This window comes from Heterodontus francisci, chromosome 8 (assembly GCF_036365525.1).
Source record: "Heterodontus francisci isolate sHetFra1 chromosome 8, sHetFra1.hap1, whole genome shotgun sequence".
In the NCBI taxonomy this organism is placed as follows: Eukaryota; Metazoa; Chordata; class Chondrichthyes; order Heterodontiformes; family Heterodontidae; genus Heterodontus; species Heterodontus francisci.
The window spans coordinates 71953553-71978302 of record NC_090378.1 but is presented as its reverse complement, the minus strand read 5'-3'; the positions used below and the strand labels follow the sequence as shown (position 1 = coordinate 71978302).

General features: G+C 40.5%; 1 protein-coding gene across 3 annotated transcripts in view; it reads left to right on the top strand.

Annotated features, from left to right (window-relative positions):
• pgm1 (phosphoglucomutase 1) overlaps nucleotides 1-21784 on the top strand; it is a 94130-nt gene extending 72346 nt beyond the window's left edge. For 2 of the 3 annotated variants that reach the window (XM_068037325.1, XM_068037326.1), the window contains exons 6-11: nucleotides 1830-1984; nucleotides 4897-5012; nucleotides 9695-9830; nucleotides 13395-13578; nucleotides 16090-16224; nucleotides 20707-21784. In XM_068037325.1, coding sequence (XP_067893426.1) covers nucleotides 1830-1984; nucleotides 4897-5012; nucleotides 9695-9830; nucleotides 13395-13578; nucleotides 16090-16224; nucleotides 20707-20796 — 816 coding nt within the window. In that variant the 3' untranslated portion in view covers nucleotides 20797-21784. Of the gene's footprint in view, nucleotides 1-1829; nucleotides 1985-4896; nucleotides 5013-9694; nucleotides 9831-13394; nucleotides 13579-16089; nucleotides 16225-18589; nucleotides 18742-20706 lie in introns of all 3 variants that reach the window. The other variant, XR_010975528.1, reaches the window with a different exon arrangement.
• Nucleotides 21785-24750: the final 2966 nt, after the last annotated feature.

The window sequence follows — 24750 nt, the reverse complement described above, 5'->3', positions numbered from 1 at the left end:
TGGTCCTGGCCTCCTCCCTGCTGTTGTGGGCTCTCTTCTCCTGAAAGATCAAGGATGCAGCTATCGTTACGTTCCAAACGTATCTACATCACATAAATACTAACCTGGGCCTATCATCTGCAACTGTGGCATGTCTGTGCTCTTATACTGACTCTACCTGTCATGGGTCTCAATTGGGCTAAGTTAGATACGAGTGAGACTGGTCTCATTTATGCAGTCAGTCATCTGTCATCATTATGCTATGACCTTCCTATCATTGGAATGGCTCTGGCAATTGTGCGGCATTACACTTGTGGGCTAGCAGATCACAACAGGCTATCTGGAACCACGCAACTTACCTTGGCTGAGCGTAGGCGATCATTGACCCTGTTCCTGCACTGCACCCAGTTACGACGGGTGACCACATGACTACTGACCTCTTCTGTGATCTCTGTTCAGCCTTGCTTGGTCAGGCGGGAGGACCTCCTTTTGCCATCACAGGGGAAAAGGACCTCCTGCCTTGCCCTTGCAGCGTGGAGGAGGATCAGCAGGGAGGCAACACAGAAGGGTGGGGCCACTCTTGATCGTACATCTGCCATTGATGTAATGATGCCCAGGAGGGCTGCTTGCAGATAAAAGAAACGTTTTGAAGAGCACAGACTTTTAGCCGCAGGAACCTGATGCTAATAAAACGCAGAGTGTAAATACAGGGCTGGCAGCACTTTAAAGATGGCGCCAGCACCTGCTCCATCATCAGGTGACGTAGTTAACCGTGTCGCCAATGCTGTCCCCGCCATCTGATTAGGGGAGGATGGCCATCGTCGTTATGTTAAATTGCTGCCCGTCGCGTAATCGCGGTTGCACAGCCACTAACGTCACAGGTGGGACTGCCACCATTTTGTGCACCTGCCGTTGCTCCCGGTGGGGGAATAATAAAATTCAGGGCCACATCTGCCATTTAGCCATCTGCTGCTTTCTAATAAAGCACTTTTAGAGATCATTCTGTTTCTTGTGAGTTTTTTCCCTTTCCCCTCGTTCTGTTTTATTGTTAATCACTGCTTATCTATAATATTTTTCAGCTCTGAAGAAGGGTCCACCACATCTGAAATGTTATCTTGTCTCTTGCTGACTGACCCCAGCATTTTCTGTTTCTGTGTCGGGGATCTTCATACTAGAATAGAAAGAAAGAACTTGCATTAACCTAGCACCTTTCACGCCCATGGGATGCCCCATAGCACTCCAAAGCCAGTGAAGCACCTTTGAGCTATAATCACTGTGCTAATGTAGGGGGCCATTAAAGCTAAACCCAATACCCCACCCTCCCCGTTCTTAAAAAGTTATACTGCATTATTTCTAATAAAAGCTAGGGAGTGCTTTGAGCAGACACCAGATTGGAAGTTTGCTTCTCCTTGTTAAATATATTTTGTTTAAAAAAAGGTAAATTTCTCCCCATCTTAAGTTTGTGATCTTTATAGATGTAATAACAGTTGATTCAAGTTTTACATTGCCCAGGGCTTTTAGAAAAGTGTTTTTGATTTTGGGTTTCTCTTGGAAATAATTTTTTTGTTGTTCATCCATTGCCCCCTCCCACCTCCTCACCATATCCTCTCCATTTCTCAATCACATAGGACTGACTGCTACTCAGCAGATGAGAATTTTTCACATTAAGACACATCCTACCCTTTTGTGACTCAGTGTATCGGAGTATCTGTGTTCATACCACCCTGATATGATTTTTGCTATCCATTTTACTTGGGATAAAATATTAAATCTTTTAATTTGAATTTTTTTATATTTGATTACATGGAAAACACAATAAATGAAGCCCAGCTATATTTGTATTCCTATAGGATCGGAACATGATCCTTGGGAAGCATGGATTCTTCGTAAACCCATCTGATTCCGTGGCTGTGATTGCTGCAAACATCTTCACTATTCCATACTTCCAACGGACTGGTGTACGTGGATTTGCTCGCAGCATGCCCACTAGTGGAGCACTGGACCGGTGGGTATGATTTACTTGTATTCTGAGACTCCTGTTTTACTCTTCTGTTTTATTAAATTGGAATGATTGTCTTTGCGACCCCTTTGGTAAAAGTACATTTATGAGGACATGGACATTTGTTTGTCCTTTTTCATTTGATTTTTAAAGCAAAGCTCCTATGTTTCTGCTTATGGGAGCATGCTTGTGATCTTAAGTGTGGTCAAATTGTGAGTGGAAGAATTCCATGACCAGTTCCATAGAATTGCCAGAACAGTTACGATCCAAAATTGTCCAAAATATCATCTGCCCTCAAGTAGGACCCATGATAATAGGCTAACCGTGGCCTTTTAGGAGTTTAAACACTGTGTACTAGTCCAATTTACAGCAAAGCTTACTTGTTTAATAGTGCTGGTAATTCAGCTCTCAAACACTGTTGAGCTCAGTAATCATTCCAAAGCAATTCCGCCAATGGTAGCATCACTGTTTAAACTTTTTTTTTAATCAAGACAAATAGAACAAAAGAATCTTAAATATAGTTCTTTAGAGCAGTTTTTTTTGAAGGGTTTTAATGACACGATTTCCTCTAACCAGAAAATGCTTCCTTGGAACATTTTCACCATTCTAGTATTGTTTCCCATTCAACAAAAATACTGGCATGTTGACAAACTACCACACTTACAATTAAGATACTCCTACTTAATTTTAATTAAAGCTGCATTATTCGTTTGTACTATATTGTGAAAATAGTAGTTTAAATTTCAGAATGTTCCAAAGAATTGTGGTTTGCAACACTTTACTAAACATTTTGCAAAGAATGATTTTTGAACAACCTGCGCATTCCCAGCTCATTGTAGGTTCCCCTCCTCTGCCTGTATGTACTTTACTTCCTCAACATTGCCTTCTGCCTGTGTATACCTTTCATTCAATCAGTAGAGTAAGATGGGCTTGACCTGAGCTCTTAAGTAAATACCACCAATGCTGCTATATTTTAATTGGAATTTAACCCCCTTATGTTTCTCCTCCTGACACCAAAATGAAGATTATAACGTTGTAGAGTGCGCAGTGACAGTCAAGATTCGGATTAAAACTTGGGCCCTCTGAATGAGTCTTTTAACATTCTAAAGCTAGAATGGAGTTTCCCATTTTAGCCTTATCTACATTCTGTGGTTGACTGTTCTCTTTATTGCCAAGTCAAGGATTTAAATCACTTGAACTACCAGCCTACCCTCAGTCTTATTTTAAAGTTTTTTTTTGGATAGTCTGTGAATGTCATTTGGATGTAGAATTTTTTTCAGTTACTATCATATGACATTTCTTGCGAAGGTCGTACAGGTAGCTGATGTTGACTTGGCATTTCATGAATGAACATTTATGCACACATTGTCGCCCAACCATAAAAAGGTAGACTAACAAATGATAAAATATGTACTGAGTTAGCAAGAAGCCCATTTCATTTTTTGTTGGTAATTTAACACTTATCACCAGGCCTTCCTCTCCTCTGGCATCAAAATTCAGAACTCCAACATCCTCCGCGAGAGCATCGATAACTGTTTCCATATTACCAATCAGCACTTAAACCTCCCTCCACCCTCACCTCCAGCAACAAGTGCAGGCAGCTCATGGATTTGTGACTAAGATAGAGATAATCTGTTAATTGGCTCTGCTGTATTTATTCCCCCCCCCCCCCCTTTCTCTTGTCCACCAAGCCAAACTTACTCAAAGACTCCCTGTACCTTGGCTCTGAACCCACAGCTTTCTCTAGTTTGGCTCCTATCTCCCTCATGCATCTCTGAGTTCATCTTGTCCATGAGACTCACCTCCTACTCTCTCAATCCCATTCATGCTAAACTTTTGAGCACCCAACCTCCCCGATGTTGTAATTGCTTCCTCAATTTCAGGAGAAACTTCTTTACCCCGTGAGTGGTGAGAATGTGCAACTCGCTACCACAGCGAGTAGTTGAGGTGAATAGAATTGTAACATTTAAGGGGAAGCTAGATAAACACATGAGGGAGAAAGGAAAATAAGGATATGTTGATGGAGTGAGATGAAGAGGGGTGGGAGCAGGCTCGTGCGGAGCATAAACACCGGCATGGACCAATTAGGCTGAATGGCTTGTTTCTGTGCTGTATATTCTATTCTAATCTAATCTACTGTATCCCTCCCTATCAAAATTGCTGTCATCACCCTGTCCTCGAAATGCCCTCCTTTGACCCACTCGCCTTACAAGCTACCATTCCATCTTTAACCTACCTTTTCTATCTAAAGTCCTTGAACATATTGTTGCCTTCCAAATCCATGCCCATCTTTCCCATAAGTCCATGTTTGAATCTCTCCAGTTTCTGTCCCCGTCACAGCATTAAAACAGTTCTAATCAAAGTCACAAATGACACCCTCTCTTACAGTGACCATGGAAGTCGCAGATAACATCCTCTGTAATGTAACTGTGAGCATGGTGCACTATTTCTCACCACCCCACCACCCCCCCCCCCCCCACCCAAACCCCGACACAACCTTCCAGACCTTTCTGCAGCCTTTGACGTGGTTGAAAACACCATCCTCCTCTAATGGCTCTGCTTCATAGTCCAGCTCAGTGAACTGTCCTCACTTGGTTCCACTCTTACCTATCCAATTATAATGAACACACTCCAGCATTGGTTTTTCTTTCTGGTCTCATGCCATTGTTTCTAGAGTCCCCAAGGATCCATCCTTGGCTCTCTCCTCATTCTATTCTACGTGCTCCCCTTTTATGACAGGATCTGAAGACATGAGGTTAATTTTCACAATGCATAAATAGTACATTTTCTGGGCCCTCAAAAAAAGTAATGATAACTCAGAAAGCTGTGGGCAACTGACGTATAAAGACCCTAAGGTCTCAGTTTCTTACGAGTTGAACAACATTGAAAACTGGACTTCTTAACTCCTTTCTTTGAAGGGTTGCCAAGGCTACAAAAATAGCCTTGTATGAGACCCCTACTGGCTGGAAGTTCTTTGGAAATCTGATGGATGCCAACAAACTTTCCCTTTGTGGAGAAGAAAGCTTTGGTACCGGTAAGGTGCTTTTTAATTTTTTGTTTGGGGGATGAAAGAGAGAATGAATTTTAGTTTGGTGGAGAGATAGTTTCTAAATTTCAGTGCAGCTGGACTTTATCTGCTGTCAGAACAAAGACATTTTTGTTTTATAAATGTTAAATTTTAACTGTGTAATGACTTGTGTATATTAGAACCCTAAAAATCATTCTCACATTTGAACTTGTCATGGGATGATTTTTAAAAATTGTTGCTTTAGCACATTAAGATATAGTCTAAATGTAGAAAACTTGTAATAGCAGGCATGCTTCCACATGTGGTGCCTTGGCAGTGCTGAAACAGAGGTTTAGAACCCAACACCATTGAGTGGTTGATATCACTGTGGATCGAAAGTCAAAGTAATCCATCATTGGATTGCTACTGTGTGCCTCCTGCCAGTAGTAGTGGCAGTGAGCTGAGAGTAGGTTTGCCGTTTCCCTTTGGCCTCTTGTGGAGTACTAAAGGACAATATTGTGAGATTCACACCCTCAAAAAAAGTAATGATAATTCAGAAAGCTTTAGGCTGCTGAGGTACAAAGACCCTAAGTTCTCAGTTCTGATTCTTGCTCCGTGCTGGTTTGGCTGATTTCAACCAGGGTGGCTGTAACAGAATTGTGATGTACTGGAGCTGTAGTTGGTTTCAGCACCTCTTGGTGAGTGAGGGGGAAAAATGAGCTAGGGCTCCCATTTCTGATTACTGTCCAGTGACTTCAGCTGGAAAGTATACATATGTGGATGTTTGGGGAGGCAGAGGATCAGGTTAGGTTGTGATTCACCCTACTGTTGAGTTGTCTGTTAAAAATCACTGCCTATGCCAACACATGAAGGATTGTCATTTTGTTGAGGTTAGGGAGGGTGCTTGGCACCTCTGCACGATAAGAATGTAAAAAATCCATGTGGCGATAAATTACTTTGTGCCCCTTAACTTTATAAGTGTACATGCATAGTGAGAATCTCACTGGGGTATAGTAGATCAGAAATATTCCTGTACTTTGTAAATTATTTTCAACACTTGAATCTCATCATACGGTTAACTTTGATTTTATGATGTACTATTTTCAATCCCATGTAATACAGCAAGGTACTGCCATATTTTTTTCCTCTAGCAGTCTGTATTCTCCACCATCAGCACACTCCTTCTTTGACCTGCAATGTCCTAGGCTTTAAATTTCCCAGAAAGCATCAGCAGTGTTTTCTGAGATTGGTGAACAGAGGCTCCATTTCTGTCAGATGACACAGGAGGTGATGGGGTACTCAGAATGCCCATTTTCCCCTCTTGCGTGCAATTCAGGGTACCACCACGGCTAAGAATTAAATTGATTATATGGAACTGGAACGGCAATGGTAAAAATTTGAGTTAATTTTTAGCAAAGATCTGATGCATTGGAAACTCGACATTTCTTTAATATGTATATGGTAGTAAATGATTGGAAAATTGTGTAAACTAGTCAATTGTTCTTAAAGCTCAATGGGCAATGCCACGAACCTAGTGTGGTACTAAGTCATACAGACTGGAAGGTTGTAAATTTGATTTCTGGCCTGTGCTCACTTTCATTTGGGTGGCAGTTTAGAATTCTATAATTTGCTTCAGTGCCCTTGAGCAAGAAGAAGGGACAAATTAACTAGGGTTTCTATCCCTGATCAGTATCTAGTGATCCCTGCTGAAAAATGGATGTGTGGGCTCATGGAATCATACCCACTATAAATCATGGTGATTTTCTTGAATCCTGTCTGAATTTTATGCTAATTTGATGCACAGAACAATTTATTGGTATATGGTCAATGGAAAATTCAGTTTTACTACTGATTTTTAATGGACAAGCCTTTTGGGACTAATTTTAAAGACTTAACATTATAACATCATTGTGAATTGAGCAATGTATCAAGATTAAATACACATCCTTAATTTTACTTGCATGATTATCTGAATTTGAGAGTTCATCTATTCATAATTTTAAACACTCTATCAAATTACTCTAATCTCCTCTGTTCTAATGAAAGCAGTTCAATTTCTCACGTCTTTCCTCATATCTGCCAGCAACTTAGCGAACAAACAATATGTGTGGCGGTGTTTCCAATGATGGGGGGTGGGATCTGCTTGTTACTTGTTATCGGAACATGACTATTGTGGTGGTCTGCACTTGTCATATCGATCTGCTTCTTTTCGTTCACCAGACATCCAGGCCACTTGAATATGCTCTGCTTTGCTGTTTTTTTAACGCTTCCCTTTCTACCTTTCCTCTTTTTAACTATTCACACACAGTGGACTGAATTTTACTAGTCCGCCTCTGTCAGGGGTTGTGGCCGGGAGGCCCGGAAAATTCTTCTGGGAGAGGCCTGCCTCGACCCCCGACGCCAAGAAGGCCCCACCACATTTTACCACCGAGGCCTCAGTGCGGCCCCACCACCTACACCACATGGCAGCAGAGCCTTCATTTGTGTAGTAAAATTAATTCAGATGCATGTTAATGAACTTACCTGGACCAGGGGGCTGTCCCATGCAGATATTCCGCCTGGTGGCTGGAAGTCCCGGACCTTTTGATTCCCATTTGGGGAACCGGGACAAGACACTGGTGGGTAGGGGAGGGGTGAAACTTTCAGGGCTGGGGTGGGGGCAGCGGGGAAAACACTTCGTATTGGCTGAGGGGATGGTGGGAAGGGATTGAAGGGCAAAGGTAACAAGGTTGGGGGGTGCGGTTGCAGGGGGGAAAGTTTAGTTTGGTTCTATGGCCCAAAAACAAACATGGGGTGGGGGTTGCTGGGAAGGGGCCTCCAGCTTTTACTTAAATTTTTTTAAAGACCACATGTACAATAATGTTCCTTTTAAAAATTCAAATTTCTTCTAAGGGCTTGAAGCGCTTTAAAAATGGCACCTGTGCGGTGGCACTGGACGCCATTGGCAGGGACGGAGCAACTGCCCCCTCTATGTCATCAGGGGCTGCCGTCTCACCCCTCCATTTAAATGAGACCTTGCGCGAAATATCATGGTGGCTCAGTGACGGCGGATCCGGGTGGGTGGACCGCGAACTTCAAAGCGTGCTGCCGTGATTTGCAGTGCACTCAAAAAATACAGCCCTGGGTCTCATAAATATCTTTATTTCTTTGACTTTATTTAATTCTGTCTCTTTTTATCTCCTGCTAATATCATGACTACCAATTTATCATCTTCTGTTCTCCACCCAAGCACTTCACTTGCCATTCTATTTCCTTCCCTGTGTATTTCTTTTTACCCAGTTTTTCTTTGTTGTGTGCCTTTATAAATGTTGCTCATCTGTAATATCTCCTAGGTCTGTGATGTTGATTGGCTCCTGTTTTTTGTCAGATACTGCCTGATCTCCTGAGTATTTCCATCTTTTTTTGTTTTGCTTCTAGCATCCCAGTCAGTACCCCCATATTGTCTCAGCATCCTTTCTATTGTGTGGAGTCCAAAAGTATGCACACTGCTCAAACTGTTCTTAGTGAGGTTTTATATAGATTTACCATTACATCTTGACTTTTATATTCCATACTGGTTTCCATGACGAGAGGTACAACCCTAACCAGTTGAGGAGCTGCTTCAATAAGATCGTTGTTACACTAAACTCCATGGCTTGCTGCCTTTCTCCCATTCACCCAGCCAATATCAGACATGAATAGGCTTTGTATGCTTCTATCAGTTTAGTCCTCAAGACTCCAAACAACAACTGTCTCAGGTCAGGTAAATCACCATTTCCAATTTAGGCCTTTCTTCAGAAGGGAAAATGAAAGATGAAAATGATTTTAATAGAATTTGAAAGAAAGGACTAGAAACAAGAGGAAAAATTGTAGGCAAACAGAGAGGAAGTATTGGTGGAATGATTGTTAGATCATAGAATGATGCAGCACAGACGGTAGCCATTCGGCTCATCGTGCCTTTGCCTGAAATGATGTAATAGAAGTTACAGCTCAAAGCATTGACTTATCTTTTCGCTTCACTGATGCTGACTGAGCTGTTGTGTATTTGCAGCATTTTCTATTTACATTTCAGATTTTCAACTTTTGCAAGTTTTTTGCATTTTTATTTGTCTTGGGTTATATGATTGATCAACATTAATGTTGATTGGCTAATCTTAACTGATATGTCTGACTTAAACGTGTATTTAAGCTTTTATTTTGATATTGCTATCCTGCTGTACATTATATGTCGATCCTTTTGTAATTTTAACTTTTCTTTTTATTTCTGTTTACTCTCCCCGGGTCTTGAAAGTATTGTTATGTAACTCAAAAAAATTTCAAAAGTTCATTTTAAAAAAAACCCCGAGTTGGTAACTCCTCTAATAGCTTACTGGGTAATGACACTGGCGCATGTTGAATTTCTGATCTCTGCTGAGTTGGCTGATCTGATTCTTCATAAGTATTGGTCTCCTTGGGCTTTGAAGGAGAAAATCAGCCATTATTCCCAATCATGATAGTTATCCAGTGCAGTAGGTTAAGGCTAAGGACATTGTTGGAATACAGTAGAAGAAGCTTTGTTTTTTTGAGCATTGGACACTTCCAGGGCTGTTTAGATGCATAGTAAAGGGAGCTTTCCCCAATCTAACCTGACCTGAGAGTGCTTGATGATATTGGAAAAGTGTTCCTTGTGTCAGTATTCCCTCATCATGATATTCACAAAAAGTTTTTCTATGTTTATTACCTCTTTTAAGGATCTGACCACATCCGTGAAAAAGATGGTCTGTGGGCTGTGCTTGCCTGGCTGTCCATTATTGCCAAACGCAAACAAAGTGTGGAGGTGATCATGCAGGAACACTGGCAGAAATATGGTCGCAATTTTTTCACCAGGTTAGATCACCTCATTTAAAAAATTTATTTTACCTTTCACAGTAACATGCAGGGTTTCAAAACAAACAGCTTGCATATATCCCAGATCTGATTCTCATGTTCATCTGCACACTATATGGTTAAATTATGCAAAGTCCTAGATTATCATTTGTCAGTAGGTAGTGTTTTGAAGAAGATTTTGTTTATTTCTGTTTCAGGGCGTTTTCCAGTTTATTTTCAGGAAGAGTGTTAAGAGTCATACATACGTACTTACAAATGAGTGGAAAGAAGCAGACCAGGTCTGTCATCTTTAGCTATGTTGTAGCTAAGCCACATGACCCTCAATACTCCCCACCCATCAGTCTTCTGAGAGAAGCAACCAAACAGATTTTAAAAAAGCCCTAGGCCAACTCATGGGGGGGAGCTTCTCTCCAACTCTGAAGGTGAAAAGGAAGAGTTCCAGGCTAAAACAATGATCATAAGGTGCATTACCCTACGTTCCACCTACCTTTTGTACACAGCATATCCAACTGGTTCAGGAATTTGTCCAACTTCCTTTTGACTATTTGCAATGAAGCTTCATCCACTGCACAAGCTGGCAACCTATTCTAAAGGTCGAAAGAAAAACTTCCTGACATCTAACCTAGTTCTATGCTTCTATATCTCACACCATGTGAGGGGACCAGAACTGGACGCCGTATTCTAGATGGAGTTTGCCATTATCTTGGACAGGAACACTATGGTGCTTTTGTTTTGTACTGCCTTATCCTAGTATAGATGTTAACACTCTGTTTGCTCTTGCTGCAACCTCTCAGTAGTGGTCATGAACCTTGAGTGACTTATGCACTATCAGACGCAGATTTTAATTCAGATACCAGAATGGTTGGCATTAGCCCTACCAAAATGCATCACGTATATTTATCAACAATAAATGTTTTTTATTTATCAACCCATTCTCCCATTGCATCTAGATCAGATTATCATCTTTTCTTCTCAAAGGTTCAGACACCAGCACAGATCTTTTTTTTATTATCCACAAACTTACATCAGGACCCAAAATGCCTTCATTTAGATCATTTTTATTCATTTGTGGGATGTAGGCATCACTGGTCTAGGCCAGCATTTATTGCCCATCCCTAATTGCCCTTGAACTGAGTGGCTTGCTAGGCCATTTGTGGGTCTGGAGTCACATGCAGGCCAGACCAGGTCAGGACTTCAGATTTCCTTCCCTAAAGGACATTAGTGAACTGTATAGCAATCGACGATGGTTTCATGGTCACCATTAGACTAGCTTTTAATTCCAGATTTATTAATTGAATTCAAATTTCACCATCTGCCATGGGCTCTAGATTACAAGTCAAGTGACATTACCACTATGCTACCGCCTCCCCTGTATATTAATGTATAATACAAAGAATAACAGCCTTCACACCTATCCTGGCTGGACTCCAGTGGTCACCAGTCTCCACTCCGAGCCACTGCATCAATAGCCCTGTGTTCAAAAATGTAACCAATTCTTATCCATCCCAAGATCTGCCTTCCAAACCCACAGGACTCTATCTTGTGTAGCAGCCTATTGTGAGGCACCTTGTGAATGCTGGAAATCAGCATTAAAAATATAAAATAATGACAAACCAAAACAGATCAGTTGAAAGGGAATGATAAGTCAATATTTCAGAAAGAACCCTTCAGAATTCTGCTTTGACATAGGAACATAGGAGCAGGAGTAGGCCATTCAGCCCATTGAGCCTGCCCTGCCATTTAGTATGATCATGGTTGATCATCCACTTCAATGCCTTTTTCCCACACTATCCCCATATCCCCTTATGTCATTTGTAAAAGGGTCATTCCTGAAATGCTGGCCTGTGTGTCTCCGTTTCAAATTTTGATCAATCGTCAGTGTATTTCCAGAATTTTCTGTGTATTCAGTTACTGAAAGATCCTGCTCTGAAAAATGCTTTGAGAACCAAATTATTTGCTACCTGGAAGGTTTGTGTTGCAGAAGATGCTATATATGCAAACTATTGCAATATGCTTTTTGTCTAGCCATCTGCCATTTAATGGCTCTGGACTGGGGCTTTCTGCCTGGTGACTATGTTTTTAAAGAATTTGTTTTATATATTGTAACCCTACAAGAAATCATACATGCATTTCCAATGGGGGAATGCTCTGTTTTGCTTTGTTAAAAGAGAATAGTTTTTATGTGGAGTTATTGTGGTGTTTAGTGATTTTGTACTCTTACCCATAATCTTGCGAGTCTTTTCACACTCCTCTTACGAAGTCTGCATGAATGGCCAATATATTAAGTTTTTTAAAAAAATTATGGCTTAAGTTGCCTTATTTTTGTCATATAAACAGAATACACATCGGAGATGAGAGATTGTTCAAAATGAATAATTCCTTGTGATGGATAGAAGTCACAAATGCCTGCAATCCATGCTTAGGTTATTTCATAAACTGTAATTATTTTAACTGCATTTTCCATCTCTGCTCATCTATGGTATGATTGACTATGATAAATGAGTTGGGGAGATCCCATATAGTGTAATTTTTACTTGATCTGTTGGAAGGAGCTGGCTTGATTCGTCATTTCGTCTTTCATGTAAAAAATTCAGATAGTCACTGGGGAACTGTGGAGTAAAACTGAGTTATCAACATCCTGTCTGATTCAAATGAAATGAAGTGTTTGAACTCCCCCGATGTTTGTGTGTAAATGCATTACATGGTTTGGTGCTAAACCATACAGACAAGAAAGTACCAAATTAAGGTCAGTTGAAACTTGTTTTCCACTCCAGCTGACATTAATTTGGACTCTTGAATTGGTCTCAGTGCCCTGGGTTACGGAGGGGGGGAAAATCAGCTGGAGTTCTTGCTCCCTACTTCTATCCAGTCAGCCCTGTTGAAAAATGTTCATGTGTGAATTTTGAATGCCAGTATTAGGGTTAGCTGAGAAACCCTCCACAATCAAATAGCTTACAGTCTATTTCTGCATGTGAAGAATCAGAAAGCTGCCAATTTCTGTGGAAGTATTCTTCAACACAAATCAGGAGAGATTGGGAGAAAGGGAAGTGCAATTGTGTTTAAGAAACATGAAAAAAGTGCAACTGTTCTCTCTAATTGGCCAAATTTGAAGGAATGCTGCATTAGTAAGGCATGTAACAGATCAACCAGTATGCAAATCAGATAGAATCATATTACTGCATCGGGATGGGGTATTTGCCCATCAAGTCCGCACAGATGTTTTTGTTCACATGAGCCACCTAGTCCAGTCCCACGCTCCTGCTCACTACCCATATCTTTTAATATTCCTTGTTTTCAAGCAACTGTCTAATTCCCCTCTAAAAGAACTGTGGACTCTCCTTCAGCAACGATTTGTGGCAGAGAATTAGATTTTAACCATACTGACTGAAGAATTTTTTTCTAACCTCTCGAATTTTTTTAGGATTATCTTAAAATTACAGCTTGTCATTACTGTCTTGGAAACTATCACATTCACTTTCCTAACCTTGAAGACCTGTATCGAATCATTTCTTAACCTTCTTAGCACATTATATGCACATTGTTCACTGAGTTTTTCTGCGGCAGGTACGACTATGAAGAAGTAGATGCTGCAGCAGCAGGTAAGATAATGAAGGATCTGGAGACTCTGATGTTGGATCGTGCTTTCATTGGCCACAAGTTCACAGTTTGTGAGGAAGAGTATGTTGTGGACAAGGCTGATAATTTTGAATACTGTGACCCTGTTGATGGCAGTATCTCCAGAAACCAGGTAGGAGATTGAAAGATGCTGCAAGTGCACGATATCTAATTCATCAGTTACCAGCAATCACAGAAGTACATTACAAGTTGAAATTTCTGTAACTTAAACCTGCATGAATCAAAAGATTACATCCCACAATAATACTTAGAGGGAGTAAAGCAATACAGATGATGACCGATAACAATAGTTTCTTCTGTAATAAACCAGAAAATGCTGGAAATACACAGCAGGTCTGACAGCATTTGTGGAGAGAGAAACAGAGTTAATGTTTCAGGTTGATGGCTCTTCATCTAGTTTCTGATTAGGATTCTGATGAAGGGTCATCGACCTGAAACATTTGCTCTTTTTTATTCTCCATAGTTGCTGCCAGACCTGCTGGGTGTTTCCAGCATTTTCTGTTTTTATTACAGGTTTTTAGCATCTGCAGTATTTTGCTTTTGTATTTGCTTCTTCTATTTTGCTTATCTTTAGAGTTTCCAGTCAGGAATATTGGCATGGGAAAGACCGTAAACTGCAACACAGCCACAGATTGTTAGCTGTGATTGACTGGAAATCTGGGTGGTGATTTTTTTTTCTTTAATATCCGGGTTAAAGGCCTGCTCGGGTCTGCAAATGAGACCCGACCCGAGCCTGACAGAACCCCATCCGACCCGGCCCGAGTCCTTCCATTTTTTTCCCGTGCCTGACCCGACCATCAGTAAACCTACCTTCCATTTTTCACATTGTTCCTTACCTACACAAGCTTAAAATAACTGTAGCAAAACCACCTTTAAAGTCCAAAAAGTAAATTAACATTAAAGTCACTTACCTGAGGTGGTGATAGAGCGTGCCCGATCTGACCCGACCTAACCTAACCCGAGTCCGAATGCCGGACCCGGAACTGCAACCCGACCCAACCCCGACATATGTCATCGGGTCTTGTCGGGTTCGGGTCGGGTAGCAGGCCTTTAATGCAGGTTAAGAATTAGGTTGGGGGAACCATGAGCTGCAATGGGTTAGAACATTAGCCCTTTCCATGTCATAAATGAAAGCCAGCAAACAGAGGAGTCTATGAGGCTACTTTGTGAACAATGTTTTGGCAGCCTCAGTGTGGTTTCAAATGGAAACGTGTCTCCAGCATAAAATGCCACTAATTTGGCTGAAAATTATCCACTTCATTCAGAGGCCACAAGGATGGTTGATTTGAGACTGGCATTCAAGCAAAAGCATATATTAGACTAGTACAGAGATTTATTTTACATTTGACTGTGGTGAATCTCACTTAGGAACACACAATATTAAAAGTAGATGCCTGAATTGACAGCATGTTTCATTTCCAGATCTAAAAGCCCTCATATGAGAATATAAAAGTCACCAAAAAATGAATAATTTTGCAATGTAAGCACCAAAGAAGATTTTGGAATTGTTTTGCTTGTATACATTAAATATTTTTATATAACCAGTAGCTTCTACAATCCATTTAATCCATTAACAAAATAAAAACCTTCCTTCCATGACAGTAATTTGGGAATGGTTGTAATCTACAGAACAACTGAAAACTTAGAGGTGTGTTTTAACTTTCCTTCAGGCAGTGATTAACATCCCCAGAAAATTTCTTTCTTTCAGTTGTCTTCTCCTCCTCATTTTTTCTTTCCAATGTACAATTTTTTTTTTATTCGTTCATGGGATATGAGCGTCGCTGGCTAGGCCAGCATTTATTGCCCATCTCTAATTGCTCTCGAACTAGGCCATTTCAGAGGGCATTTAAGAATCAGCTACATTTCTGTGGGTCTGGAGTCACATGTAAGTCAGACCAGGTAAGGATGGCAGATTTCCTTCCCTAAAGGACATTAGTGAACCAGATGGGTTTTTATGATAATCGACTGGTTTCATGGTCACCATTAGACTAGCTTATTTTTTAATTCCAGATTTATTAATTGAATTCTAATATCACCATCTGCCGTGGTGGGATTCAAACCCATGTCCCCAGAGCTTTAGCCTAGGCCTCTGGATTACTAGTCCCGTGACATTACCACTACACCACTGCCTCTCCTTAAGCTTAGAACCTTCTGGTAACTCCCCCATGTGGCCTTTCTTCAGAAATGAACCTGGATGATGAGAGCAAGCTATTCTGTGGAAGACATCAGCCAAAGCCCAATTCTGCACTAATCAGAAATTCATGCACATGGGCTGCCCAGCAGGAATCACTGAATTGTTGCCAGGAGGGAGAACCATAGCTTTCCCCCACCCCTTACCCCAGGAGCACTGAGATAAGTTATAGCATCCAGCTGCTACCCTGATGAGGATCAGCTCGTTCAGAAAAGACTAGGAATTGAACCCTCAGAAATGTTCCAATTTTTTTTTTGATTTCCTGTTAGAAGCTGTAACGATGTGTTCTACTTTTACATTTTACGTGGAAATATACACCAGTAACTCATAATAGCAGCACGCTGTATATATTTAGAATGTTAGCCATATCATTAACAGGACACAGCATCAGTATCAGCTCATCAATAATTCTCATAAATGGTTTGTTGACAGGGGTTGAGAATCATCTTCACAGATGGATCACGCCTTATCTTTAGATTAAGTGGAACTGGCAGCGCTGGAGCAACTATCAGAATTTACATTGATAGCTATTATAAAGATGCATCTAAAATCTGCAAAGATCCACAGGTAAATTATTTGAAACTTCTTAAAGTGGCATTTTGTTACCATTCTGCTTTGTCATCTTGCATTTTCCCACCAAACTTTGTGACCTCGTGCCAAGTAGTGCTGCTCTGAAGTGGGTTAGCATGAGTTTTAGAACAACAGCCTGGAAGTTCATGGTCACTGAAGGCCTGACTCAGATTAGGAGTTGAGCATCTGGAAAACTGTGAATTAATTTTAATGTTATGGATAAGCCACAGTATCTTTGGTGGAACACTATGTTTGGTCAGAATTATAACAAATGTTGAGATCATTCAGTGGAAAAGTGATGACTTCCCAGAAAGCTAGTTAAAATCAAACCAAACATATAAAGCAATAAGGAAACAATTTCAGGAATAAGAAAAGGGCTTTTGGCCCAACAAATGTTTCTGCTTTTTAGTTGAAGTAGGATATGTTTGAACTGTGATTTCCATACATGGTGTGTTCCTGATCTTGACTGGGCACAAGAATTAGGAGCAGGCATAGGCTGTTTGGCCCCTCGAGCCTACTCTGCCATTCGTTAAGATCATGGCTAATCTGATTGTGACTTTAACTCCACTTTCTTATCTGCCCCCATAACCCTTGATTCCCTTGTCGATCAAAAATCTAACACCGCCTTGAATATATTCAATGATCCAGCCTCCACTGTTTGCTGTGGAAGAGAATTCCACAGACCAATGACCCCCTGAGAGAAAAATTTTCTCCTCATCTCCATCTTGAATGGGAGATCCCTAATTTTTAAACTGTGTCCCCCAGCTCTAGACTCCCATCCATCCTGTCAAGTCCCCTCAAGATCTTATATGTTTCAATAAGATCACCTCTCGTTCTTCTAAACTCCATTGGGCATAGGCCCAACCTGCTCAATCTTTCCTCATAAGATAATGCCTTCATCCCAGGAATCAGTTGAGTGAACCTTCTCTGAACTGCTTCTGATGTAATTATATTCTTATGTAAGGAGACCAAAACTATACACAGTATTCCAGATGCGGTCTAACTAAGGTCCTGTACAGCTTCAGCAACACTTCCCAACTTTTATACTTGATTCCCCTTGCAATAAACACCAACATTCCATTTGCCTTCCTAATCACCTGCTGTACCTGCATACTAACTTTTTGTGGTTCATGTACATGAACACCCAGATCCTTTAGTACGGTAGAGTTCTGCAGTCTCTCTCCATTTAAATAATATACTGCTTTTCTATTCTTCCAGGCAAAGTGGACAAGTTCACATTTTCCCACATTATACTCCATCTGCCAAATTTTTGCCCACTCACTTAACCTATCTAAATCCCTTTGTAGACTCCTTGTGTCCTCTTGACAGCTTGCTTTCCTACCTATCTTTGTGTCATCAGCAAGTTTAGCTACCATGCATTTGGTCCCTTCATCCAAGTCGTTGATATAGATTGTAAATTGTTGAGGCTCCAGCAATGATCCCTGTGGCACTCCACCAGCAACAGCTTAAAAGCTCGAAAATGGCCCATTTATCCCTATCCTCTGCTTCCTGTTTTTGCTAATCAATTCGCTATCCATGCTAATATGTTACCCCCTACATCATGAGCTCTTATTTTGTATAGTAGCCTTTGATGTGGCACCTTATTGAATGCCTTTTGGAAATCCAAGTACATCACATCTACAGGTTCCCCTTTATCTACGTTGCTTGTTACTTTCTCAAAGAACTCTTAATAAATTAGTCAAACACAATTTCCCTTTCGCAGACCATGTTTGCTCTGCCTGAGTGTCTGCATGATCTTTCAAACAATGGTTAGGCATTCATTCAGAAAGAACCACCTCAGGCTGTTCTCCTGTGGACAATTACAGGGAAAGTTCTAAGAGGAGGTCACCTTTCTACGCAGGTTTGGTAATGAGGACTAAAAGGATATTGCCCTGGAAAACACAAATAAGGAGGGACGCTGTTATATTAACTAAATGAACAACTACCCTGCACGGTCAGACAGTGATAGAATCAATGAAGCCTATCTGTGCATATTTGAAGAATGTTGTTCAACTAAACAGTCATTGGTACTTGGTTCATTTTGTGTCAGATTTTTATTTTTCCAGTACAACTTTACTGGATTTTTTTTTGTTGCTTTCTTTTAAGTATCTACAACAAAAGATATATTGATCATAACTCTGTCATAGACCAAACAGTAATATACTGGCATCGCCCTTGTCATTATTAATTTCCAGTTTCCTAAGATCCATGTTTGATCTTATGAATGAGTCCGATTTGTGCAGTTAGGTCTAATCTGTTAGCATAGTTGGCTATGATTCCCTTTTCTGATAAAGTTGTAAATGCATTTTCTTAAATTAACCTTTTGTTTTTGTTTAAAAAATGAAATATTTAAAACTAAAAGGAAGCCTTGCAAGCTTTGGAACCATGGAAGAAAACTGTTTAATTTAAAGTTCCTCTCTCCTCATCTTCTGAATGCATTCACCTCCTGAGACATGATTCCACAGATGCAGACACTCTATTACCTCATCCTTTATTCATGTGTAAGCCTTGATGGTGAGTGTTGTCTGTTTTTTCAACCATGGGGAAATCATTGAACCCAATTCTGTCCTCATCCAAACATGCACTTGCAGCATGGCACTGTGGGAGCTTTGCTTCTCCCTAATCCAGGGGCATTGAAGATAACTGTAGTACTGTTACCCTGAGTGTTATTAGTTGGCATAGCACAGCTCAGAGATTACTCTAGTGAAATTTCCTTGTTTTTATGGTTCAGTTTCGAACTGAATGACTTAGCTAATTAATGCACTACATGGTGTGGTACTTATCTGTACAGCTCTGGATGCTAGCATTTGTTGCGGGGCTCTGTTGATTAGTCAATCGGAGGCAGGGATGCTACAGATTAGTTCATTGCCTCTCCACTAAGCAAATAAGGTAAAGTCAGCCCATGTTTCCTTTCCTCATTGCTGAAAAGCACACCTTGAATGCAGTTTCCTCCACAGTCAAATACTCTACCAGCACTCACCATCTAGGATCACATACACTGTGCGAGACACTGAAGGGCTGCAGGCACCAATGGACCTTTGTACCCTCAGGAAGAAAATTGGAATGAAAGGGTATTTTTGTTGTGGGTGTGCACACAATATTTCCTCGTCATCTTTTCTGTCCAACTATAAGCCAGTTTTTGTAAGGTTGACAGTGGAGGAGCTTCAGGGCTATGAATTGTTGACCTTGTGCCCTAATTTAGCGATATCTGGCTGCATTTATTGACTTACTTCAATAAAACCAAATCTGGTGACCTGTTTGGTAAATTACTGTTAGTTCTGAATTGGTGTGTGCACAGCTAAAGATCTTTTGTGAGTTTTTAAATTATTGACTTGAATTTTTCTTCTGTGACAAATACAATTTGCAGTAAAAGCAGTGCCTTTGTGTTAAGTTAAAAATCATGGCTAATTGTTTTAATTAAAAATGTAAGGAATAGCTTGTTCTTGATGGCTCAATGATTAAATGGGAATGAGCCATACAGACTAGAAGGTTCCAGATTTCAGTCTGTGTCAGGTTAGCTGATCTTCGCTAAGGCAGCAGTTAGGGTTCTGTAGTTGATCTCTGTGTTCCTGGTTGAAAGTGAGAAACATGCCAGGGGTTTTACTTCTACTTGTGTGACTTATGCTGGTGTGCATGTGTAAACAGGATTGGGATTTATGTGTTTCCCTATGATCAAAATACATGCTAGGAAATCACTCAATATGTAGGTTCGCACATGAAAATGGTGCACTTGGGTGGGGTACCACTGGGTTCCCACTGCTGATGAAACTGTCCGGGATCACTCAACAACTCCGAGAGAAGGAGCAAAAACAAATTTCGAGTTGTATAGCATGATGTTGCAATTCATTGGAACACCAAGATGTGTTACTGTGAAATGGTCCATTGGTTATTTTCTGTGATTGCTTGCACTACAGAGGTTTTGATCTCAACCATGCCATTTTAGAGAACAGCCAAGTGAAGGACAGGTCTCCTTCACAGAGAGGAAAATCTGAAAGAAATCCAGACCTTAGCTACTTTCGCTTCCCATGAAAAGGTGTAAAATAGCATAGACTGGGGTTGAAAAAGGAGTTCAATAGACTTGAGCTGACTCAATAGTCCTATCACTAGTGGCAGAGCAGCAATTAACAAAATAAATGGAATGCTGAACTATATGGCCAAAACAGTAGAGTACACGTCAGACAAAGTCATGTTCAAATTATATAGTGCTCTAGAAAGAATGTCCATTTCTGACCAACAACATTCAAAGGAGTCATTCAAGTCCTGCAGCTTATTCAGCGTAGAGCCACAAGACTGATTACTCGCATACGTCAAAGTCCTATAAGCAGCCCCTCAACTGCAAATGGTGAATCATTTGGGGAAGTCTGAGTACGAGAGAAAATGGTATTTGGACCCTCTCGTGCGTGCACTCAAAATAAGAGAGCAAAGAAAATAATTGCTTTTTAAAAAAATTTAGAAATGTAATTTCTGTTTCTTTTACAGGCAATGCTCGCCCCTCTAATAAAAATAGCTTTGAAGATCTCTCAGATTCATGAGCGAACAGGCCGCACCAGCCCTACAGTAATCACTTAAGAATCTAATGCTATTAAATCAGAAGATAAAATATCGGCGAAGAAATAACTAAAGAAAAAACCTGAAAAATGTGAAAAGTGTTACTGTAAACTATCATTTCCTACTCCATGCTCAAGTTTTCTGAATATTGTAGAGAGAAAATGCTTTCGGGGAAGATGAACATGGGCTAGGAAAGTTGAATTAAAAAACATAATAAAATACAAATATACATATATATTGTACTCTATTGATTATATTTTGTTTCAAGCCTCCTAAATGGTCTAAATGAAAACTAAAATTAACTTTGGTTGGCAACTAAATATGCATTCTCATTATCAACAGCAGTATTGTATTACAACCAGAAATTTATGCAAATTGGTACGTGAAAGGGCACCACACACACAATTTATTTTAAGATGACAAACAAGCATCAACGAAAATGGCAACAACTTGTTTTGCATGAAATAACTGTTCTTCTGTTCGGTTCATTAGTGTGCTCATGTGTGGTTATTTAGGCCACAGCGTAGCCAATTGTTTGTTCAGTTGAATTCTTTTCAGATAAATTTTGTTGATCATGATGGTGCCTGTTCCGGAACTATGTTCCTGGTCCTATGTTTTCATGGTCAACTGTGATGAGCAGAAAGTTCTTAAGTTTATAGCAAACTTGTAAATTGCTGCCTGTTTCATCAAAAAGGGGTGATCCTAAAATGGACAGAGATACAGGACACCACTGAAAGGAAGTAACTGTTTTATTTCAAAAGTACAATTAACATTCAGTGAATACCCAAACAAAATGAAGTCATTTATTACTGAATACTTGTTTCCATTGATCTGAGGTAAATTCCAGTCATTAATCGGTTAAGCAATAGAAAACTGGTTTCATTTTCACTACAGTAAGAATTGTTGCATTTTAATCTGAGTTCAGAATGTAAAAATAGTTTACTGCTTTGCAATTACATTGTTGATAAATACTTGTCTATGTCCCCTTAAAATAAAGCATTACTTTGTACTCTTGCAGTGATACAGATCATTTATTTGATGGAGTACACTGCAAGTAATTGCTTTCATACTGTTGACAAAATGTTGCCTTTGATGATTTCAAGAAATTGTGAAAGGTTTGGCTCTATTGAGGTGGGAGATTCACAAATAAACATAAATTGGTGTCCTGTGTTGTCATGGAACTGCCTACTGAGTGGAGCGTCTGCATGGACCTCTGCTTAATAAAAGCTGCCGGATACCCAGCAGAGGTCTTGTTCTGTGAATTTAAAACTTGTCTTTATAGGCTTCTCCAGGTTGCACAAGAATCTTAGGGCTACTGCCTTACTAGGATTCTACTCCTGGAGAACCTCACGGTATACCTTCCTGTCCGAAAAACAACCATTCACCAGTATTCTGCATCCTGTCACTCAGCCAGCTTCATATCCATGCTGCCACTGTCCCTTTTATTCCATGAGCTTCAATTTTTCTGACAAGCCTGTTATGTGGAACTTTATCAAACACCTTTTGGAAATGCACGTACACCACATCAACCACATTACCCTCATCAACCCTCTCTGTTAACCTCATCAAAAACATCAAGTTAGTTAAATATGATGTACCTTTAACAAATCCTTGCTGTTTTCATTAATTAATCCATGTTAATCCAAAAGGGGCAGTTAATTTTGTACCAGATTATCATTTCTAAAAGCGTTCTCAGCACTGAGGTTAAACTGACTTAGCTTGTAGTGGCTGGGCTTATCCTTACACCCCTTTTTGAACAAAGATGTGACATTTGCAATTCTGCAGTCCACTGGCACAACTCCTATGTCTAAGGAGGATTGGAAGATTATTGCCAGTACTTCTTCAATTTCCACCCTTCCTTCTGTATCCTTGGATGTATCTCATCCGGTCCTAGTAACTTAACTTTAAGTACAGCCAGCCTTTCTTAATACTTCCTCTTTATCAGTTGTTACCCCATCCTGTGTCTCAACTACTTGCTTTTTCACTATGACTTTGGAAACATGTTACTTGGTAAAGACAGATGCATAGTACTTATTTAGTACCTCAACATGCCCTCTGCTTCCATGGGTAAATCCCATTTTTGGTCACTAATCGGCCCCACTCCTTTTACCACCCTTTTTCTATTTATATGCCTATAGAAGACTTTTGGATTCCCTTTTATGTTAGCTGCCAGTCTCTTCTCATACTGTTTGTTTCTCATTACATTTTTCACTACCCCTCTGAACTTTCTACATTCAGCCTGGTTCTCACTTGTATTATTAACCTTATATCTTCATACACACCTTTTTCTGCTTCATATTTGTTTGGCCCACCTTTCTCCTTCATAGAAGTGTACCTCAACTTTAACCCAAACCATCTCTTTAAAGGCAGGCCATTGTTCCGTTATAGTATTGCCTGCCAGTCTTTGATTCTAATTTTCCTGGGCTACATCTATTCTCACCCCACTGAAATTGGCCCTCTCCAATTAATTATTTTTACTCTGGATTGTACCTTGTCCTTTTCCATAGCTAACCTAAACCTTACAATATTATGATCACTGTCCCCTAAATGTTTCCCTGCTGACACTTGATCGACTTGACCTCCATTCCCACCACCGCCCCCATTTCTCACAACCAGATCCAGCAATTCCTCCTTCCTCGTTGGGCTGAAAACATACTGATCAAGAAAATTCTCAAGCACACTTCAGGAAGCTCTTCTCCCTTTCTTCCCCTTGCATTATAACTGTTGTATAGTTTTTGCACCTCTGTAATTTCATTGCAAATTTGTTCCTCAATATATTTCCCACTAGTTGGCCGAGAGAAAACACCCAGTAGTGTAATGATCCCTCTATTATCTCTTAGTTCTTACCAAATAGATTCTATCCTTGACACCTCTGGGATATCCTCTCTAGCACTGTAATATTCTCCTTAATACTGCCACCCCTCCTCCTTTCTTTTCTTCCTTATCTTTCCTGAATTCTTTGTATTCAGGAATATTAGTACTCAGTCCTGCCCTTTTTTGAGCCAGGACGGACTCCGTTATCGCCCATGACTCTCTGCACCTGCAACTCACCAACTTTATTTACCGTGCACTGTGTTGATATATATGCACTGTAGCCCTAATTGGGACCTTTATTGCATTCCCTCTTACACTGACCTCACCTAACGCTTTACTATTTCTTACTCTAGTGCTGGCTTTCCCAGTCCTTTGTGAACCTTGTTTTTCCTTTCTAACGTTACATCCTAGTTCCCATCCCCCTGCCAATTTAGTTTAAAACCCTCCTCAATAGCACTAGCAAACCACCCTGCAAGGACATTGATCCCAGCCCTGTTGAAGTGCAATCTGTCCAGCCTATACAGGTCCCACCTCTCCCAGAACCAGTCTCAGTGTCCCAAGAATCTATAGCCCTTCCTCCTGCCCCATCTCTATTGCCTGCATTCATCTGTTCTATGCTCTCTGTTTCTATACTCACTAGCACGTGGCAGTAGGAGTAAGCTAGAAATTACTACCTTTGAGGTTCTGCTTGGTAGTCTCCTTCCTTGTTTCCTATAATCTACCTGCAGGACCTCATTCCTCTTTCTACCTATATGGACCACAACTACTGGTTGTTCACCCCACCTCAGATTGCTCTGCAGCTGCTTGGTGACATCCTTAACCTTGGCACCTTGGAGGCAAAATAACATCCTGGATTCATGTCAGTTCCCCTAACTGCACAATTCCTTATTGCTATTGCTTTCCCATCCTGGTTCAGTTGAGCTAGCCACCATGCCATGGCCTTGACTCTGGCTGCATACCCTGGAGGAACCATCACTCTCACTGGTATTCAAAACCCAATACCAGTTAGGGAGCGAGATGCACTCGAGGGACTCCTGCACTACCTGCCTAGTCCTCCTTGACTGGCTAGCAGTCACCCATTCCTGGTGACCACATTCAGAAATGTTCTATTTGCTCCAGCTAATGACACTGCATGCACATGTGGTTGTCCAGGACAGGAGA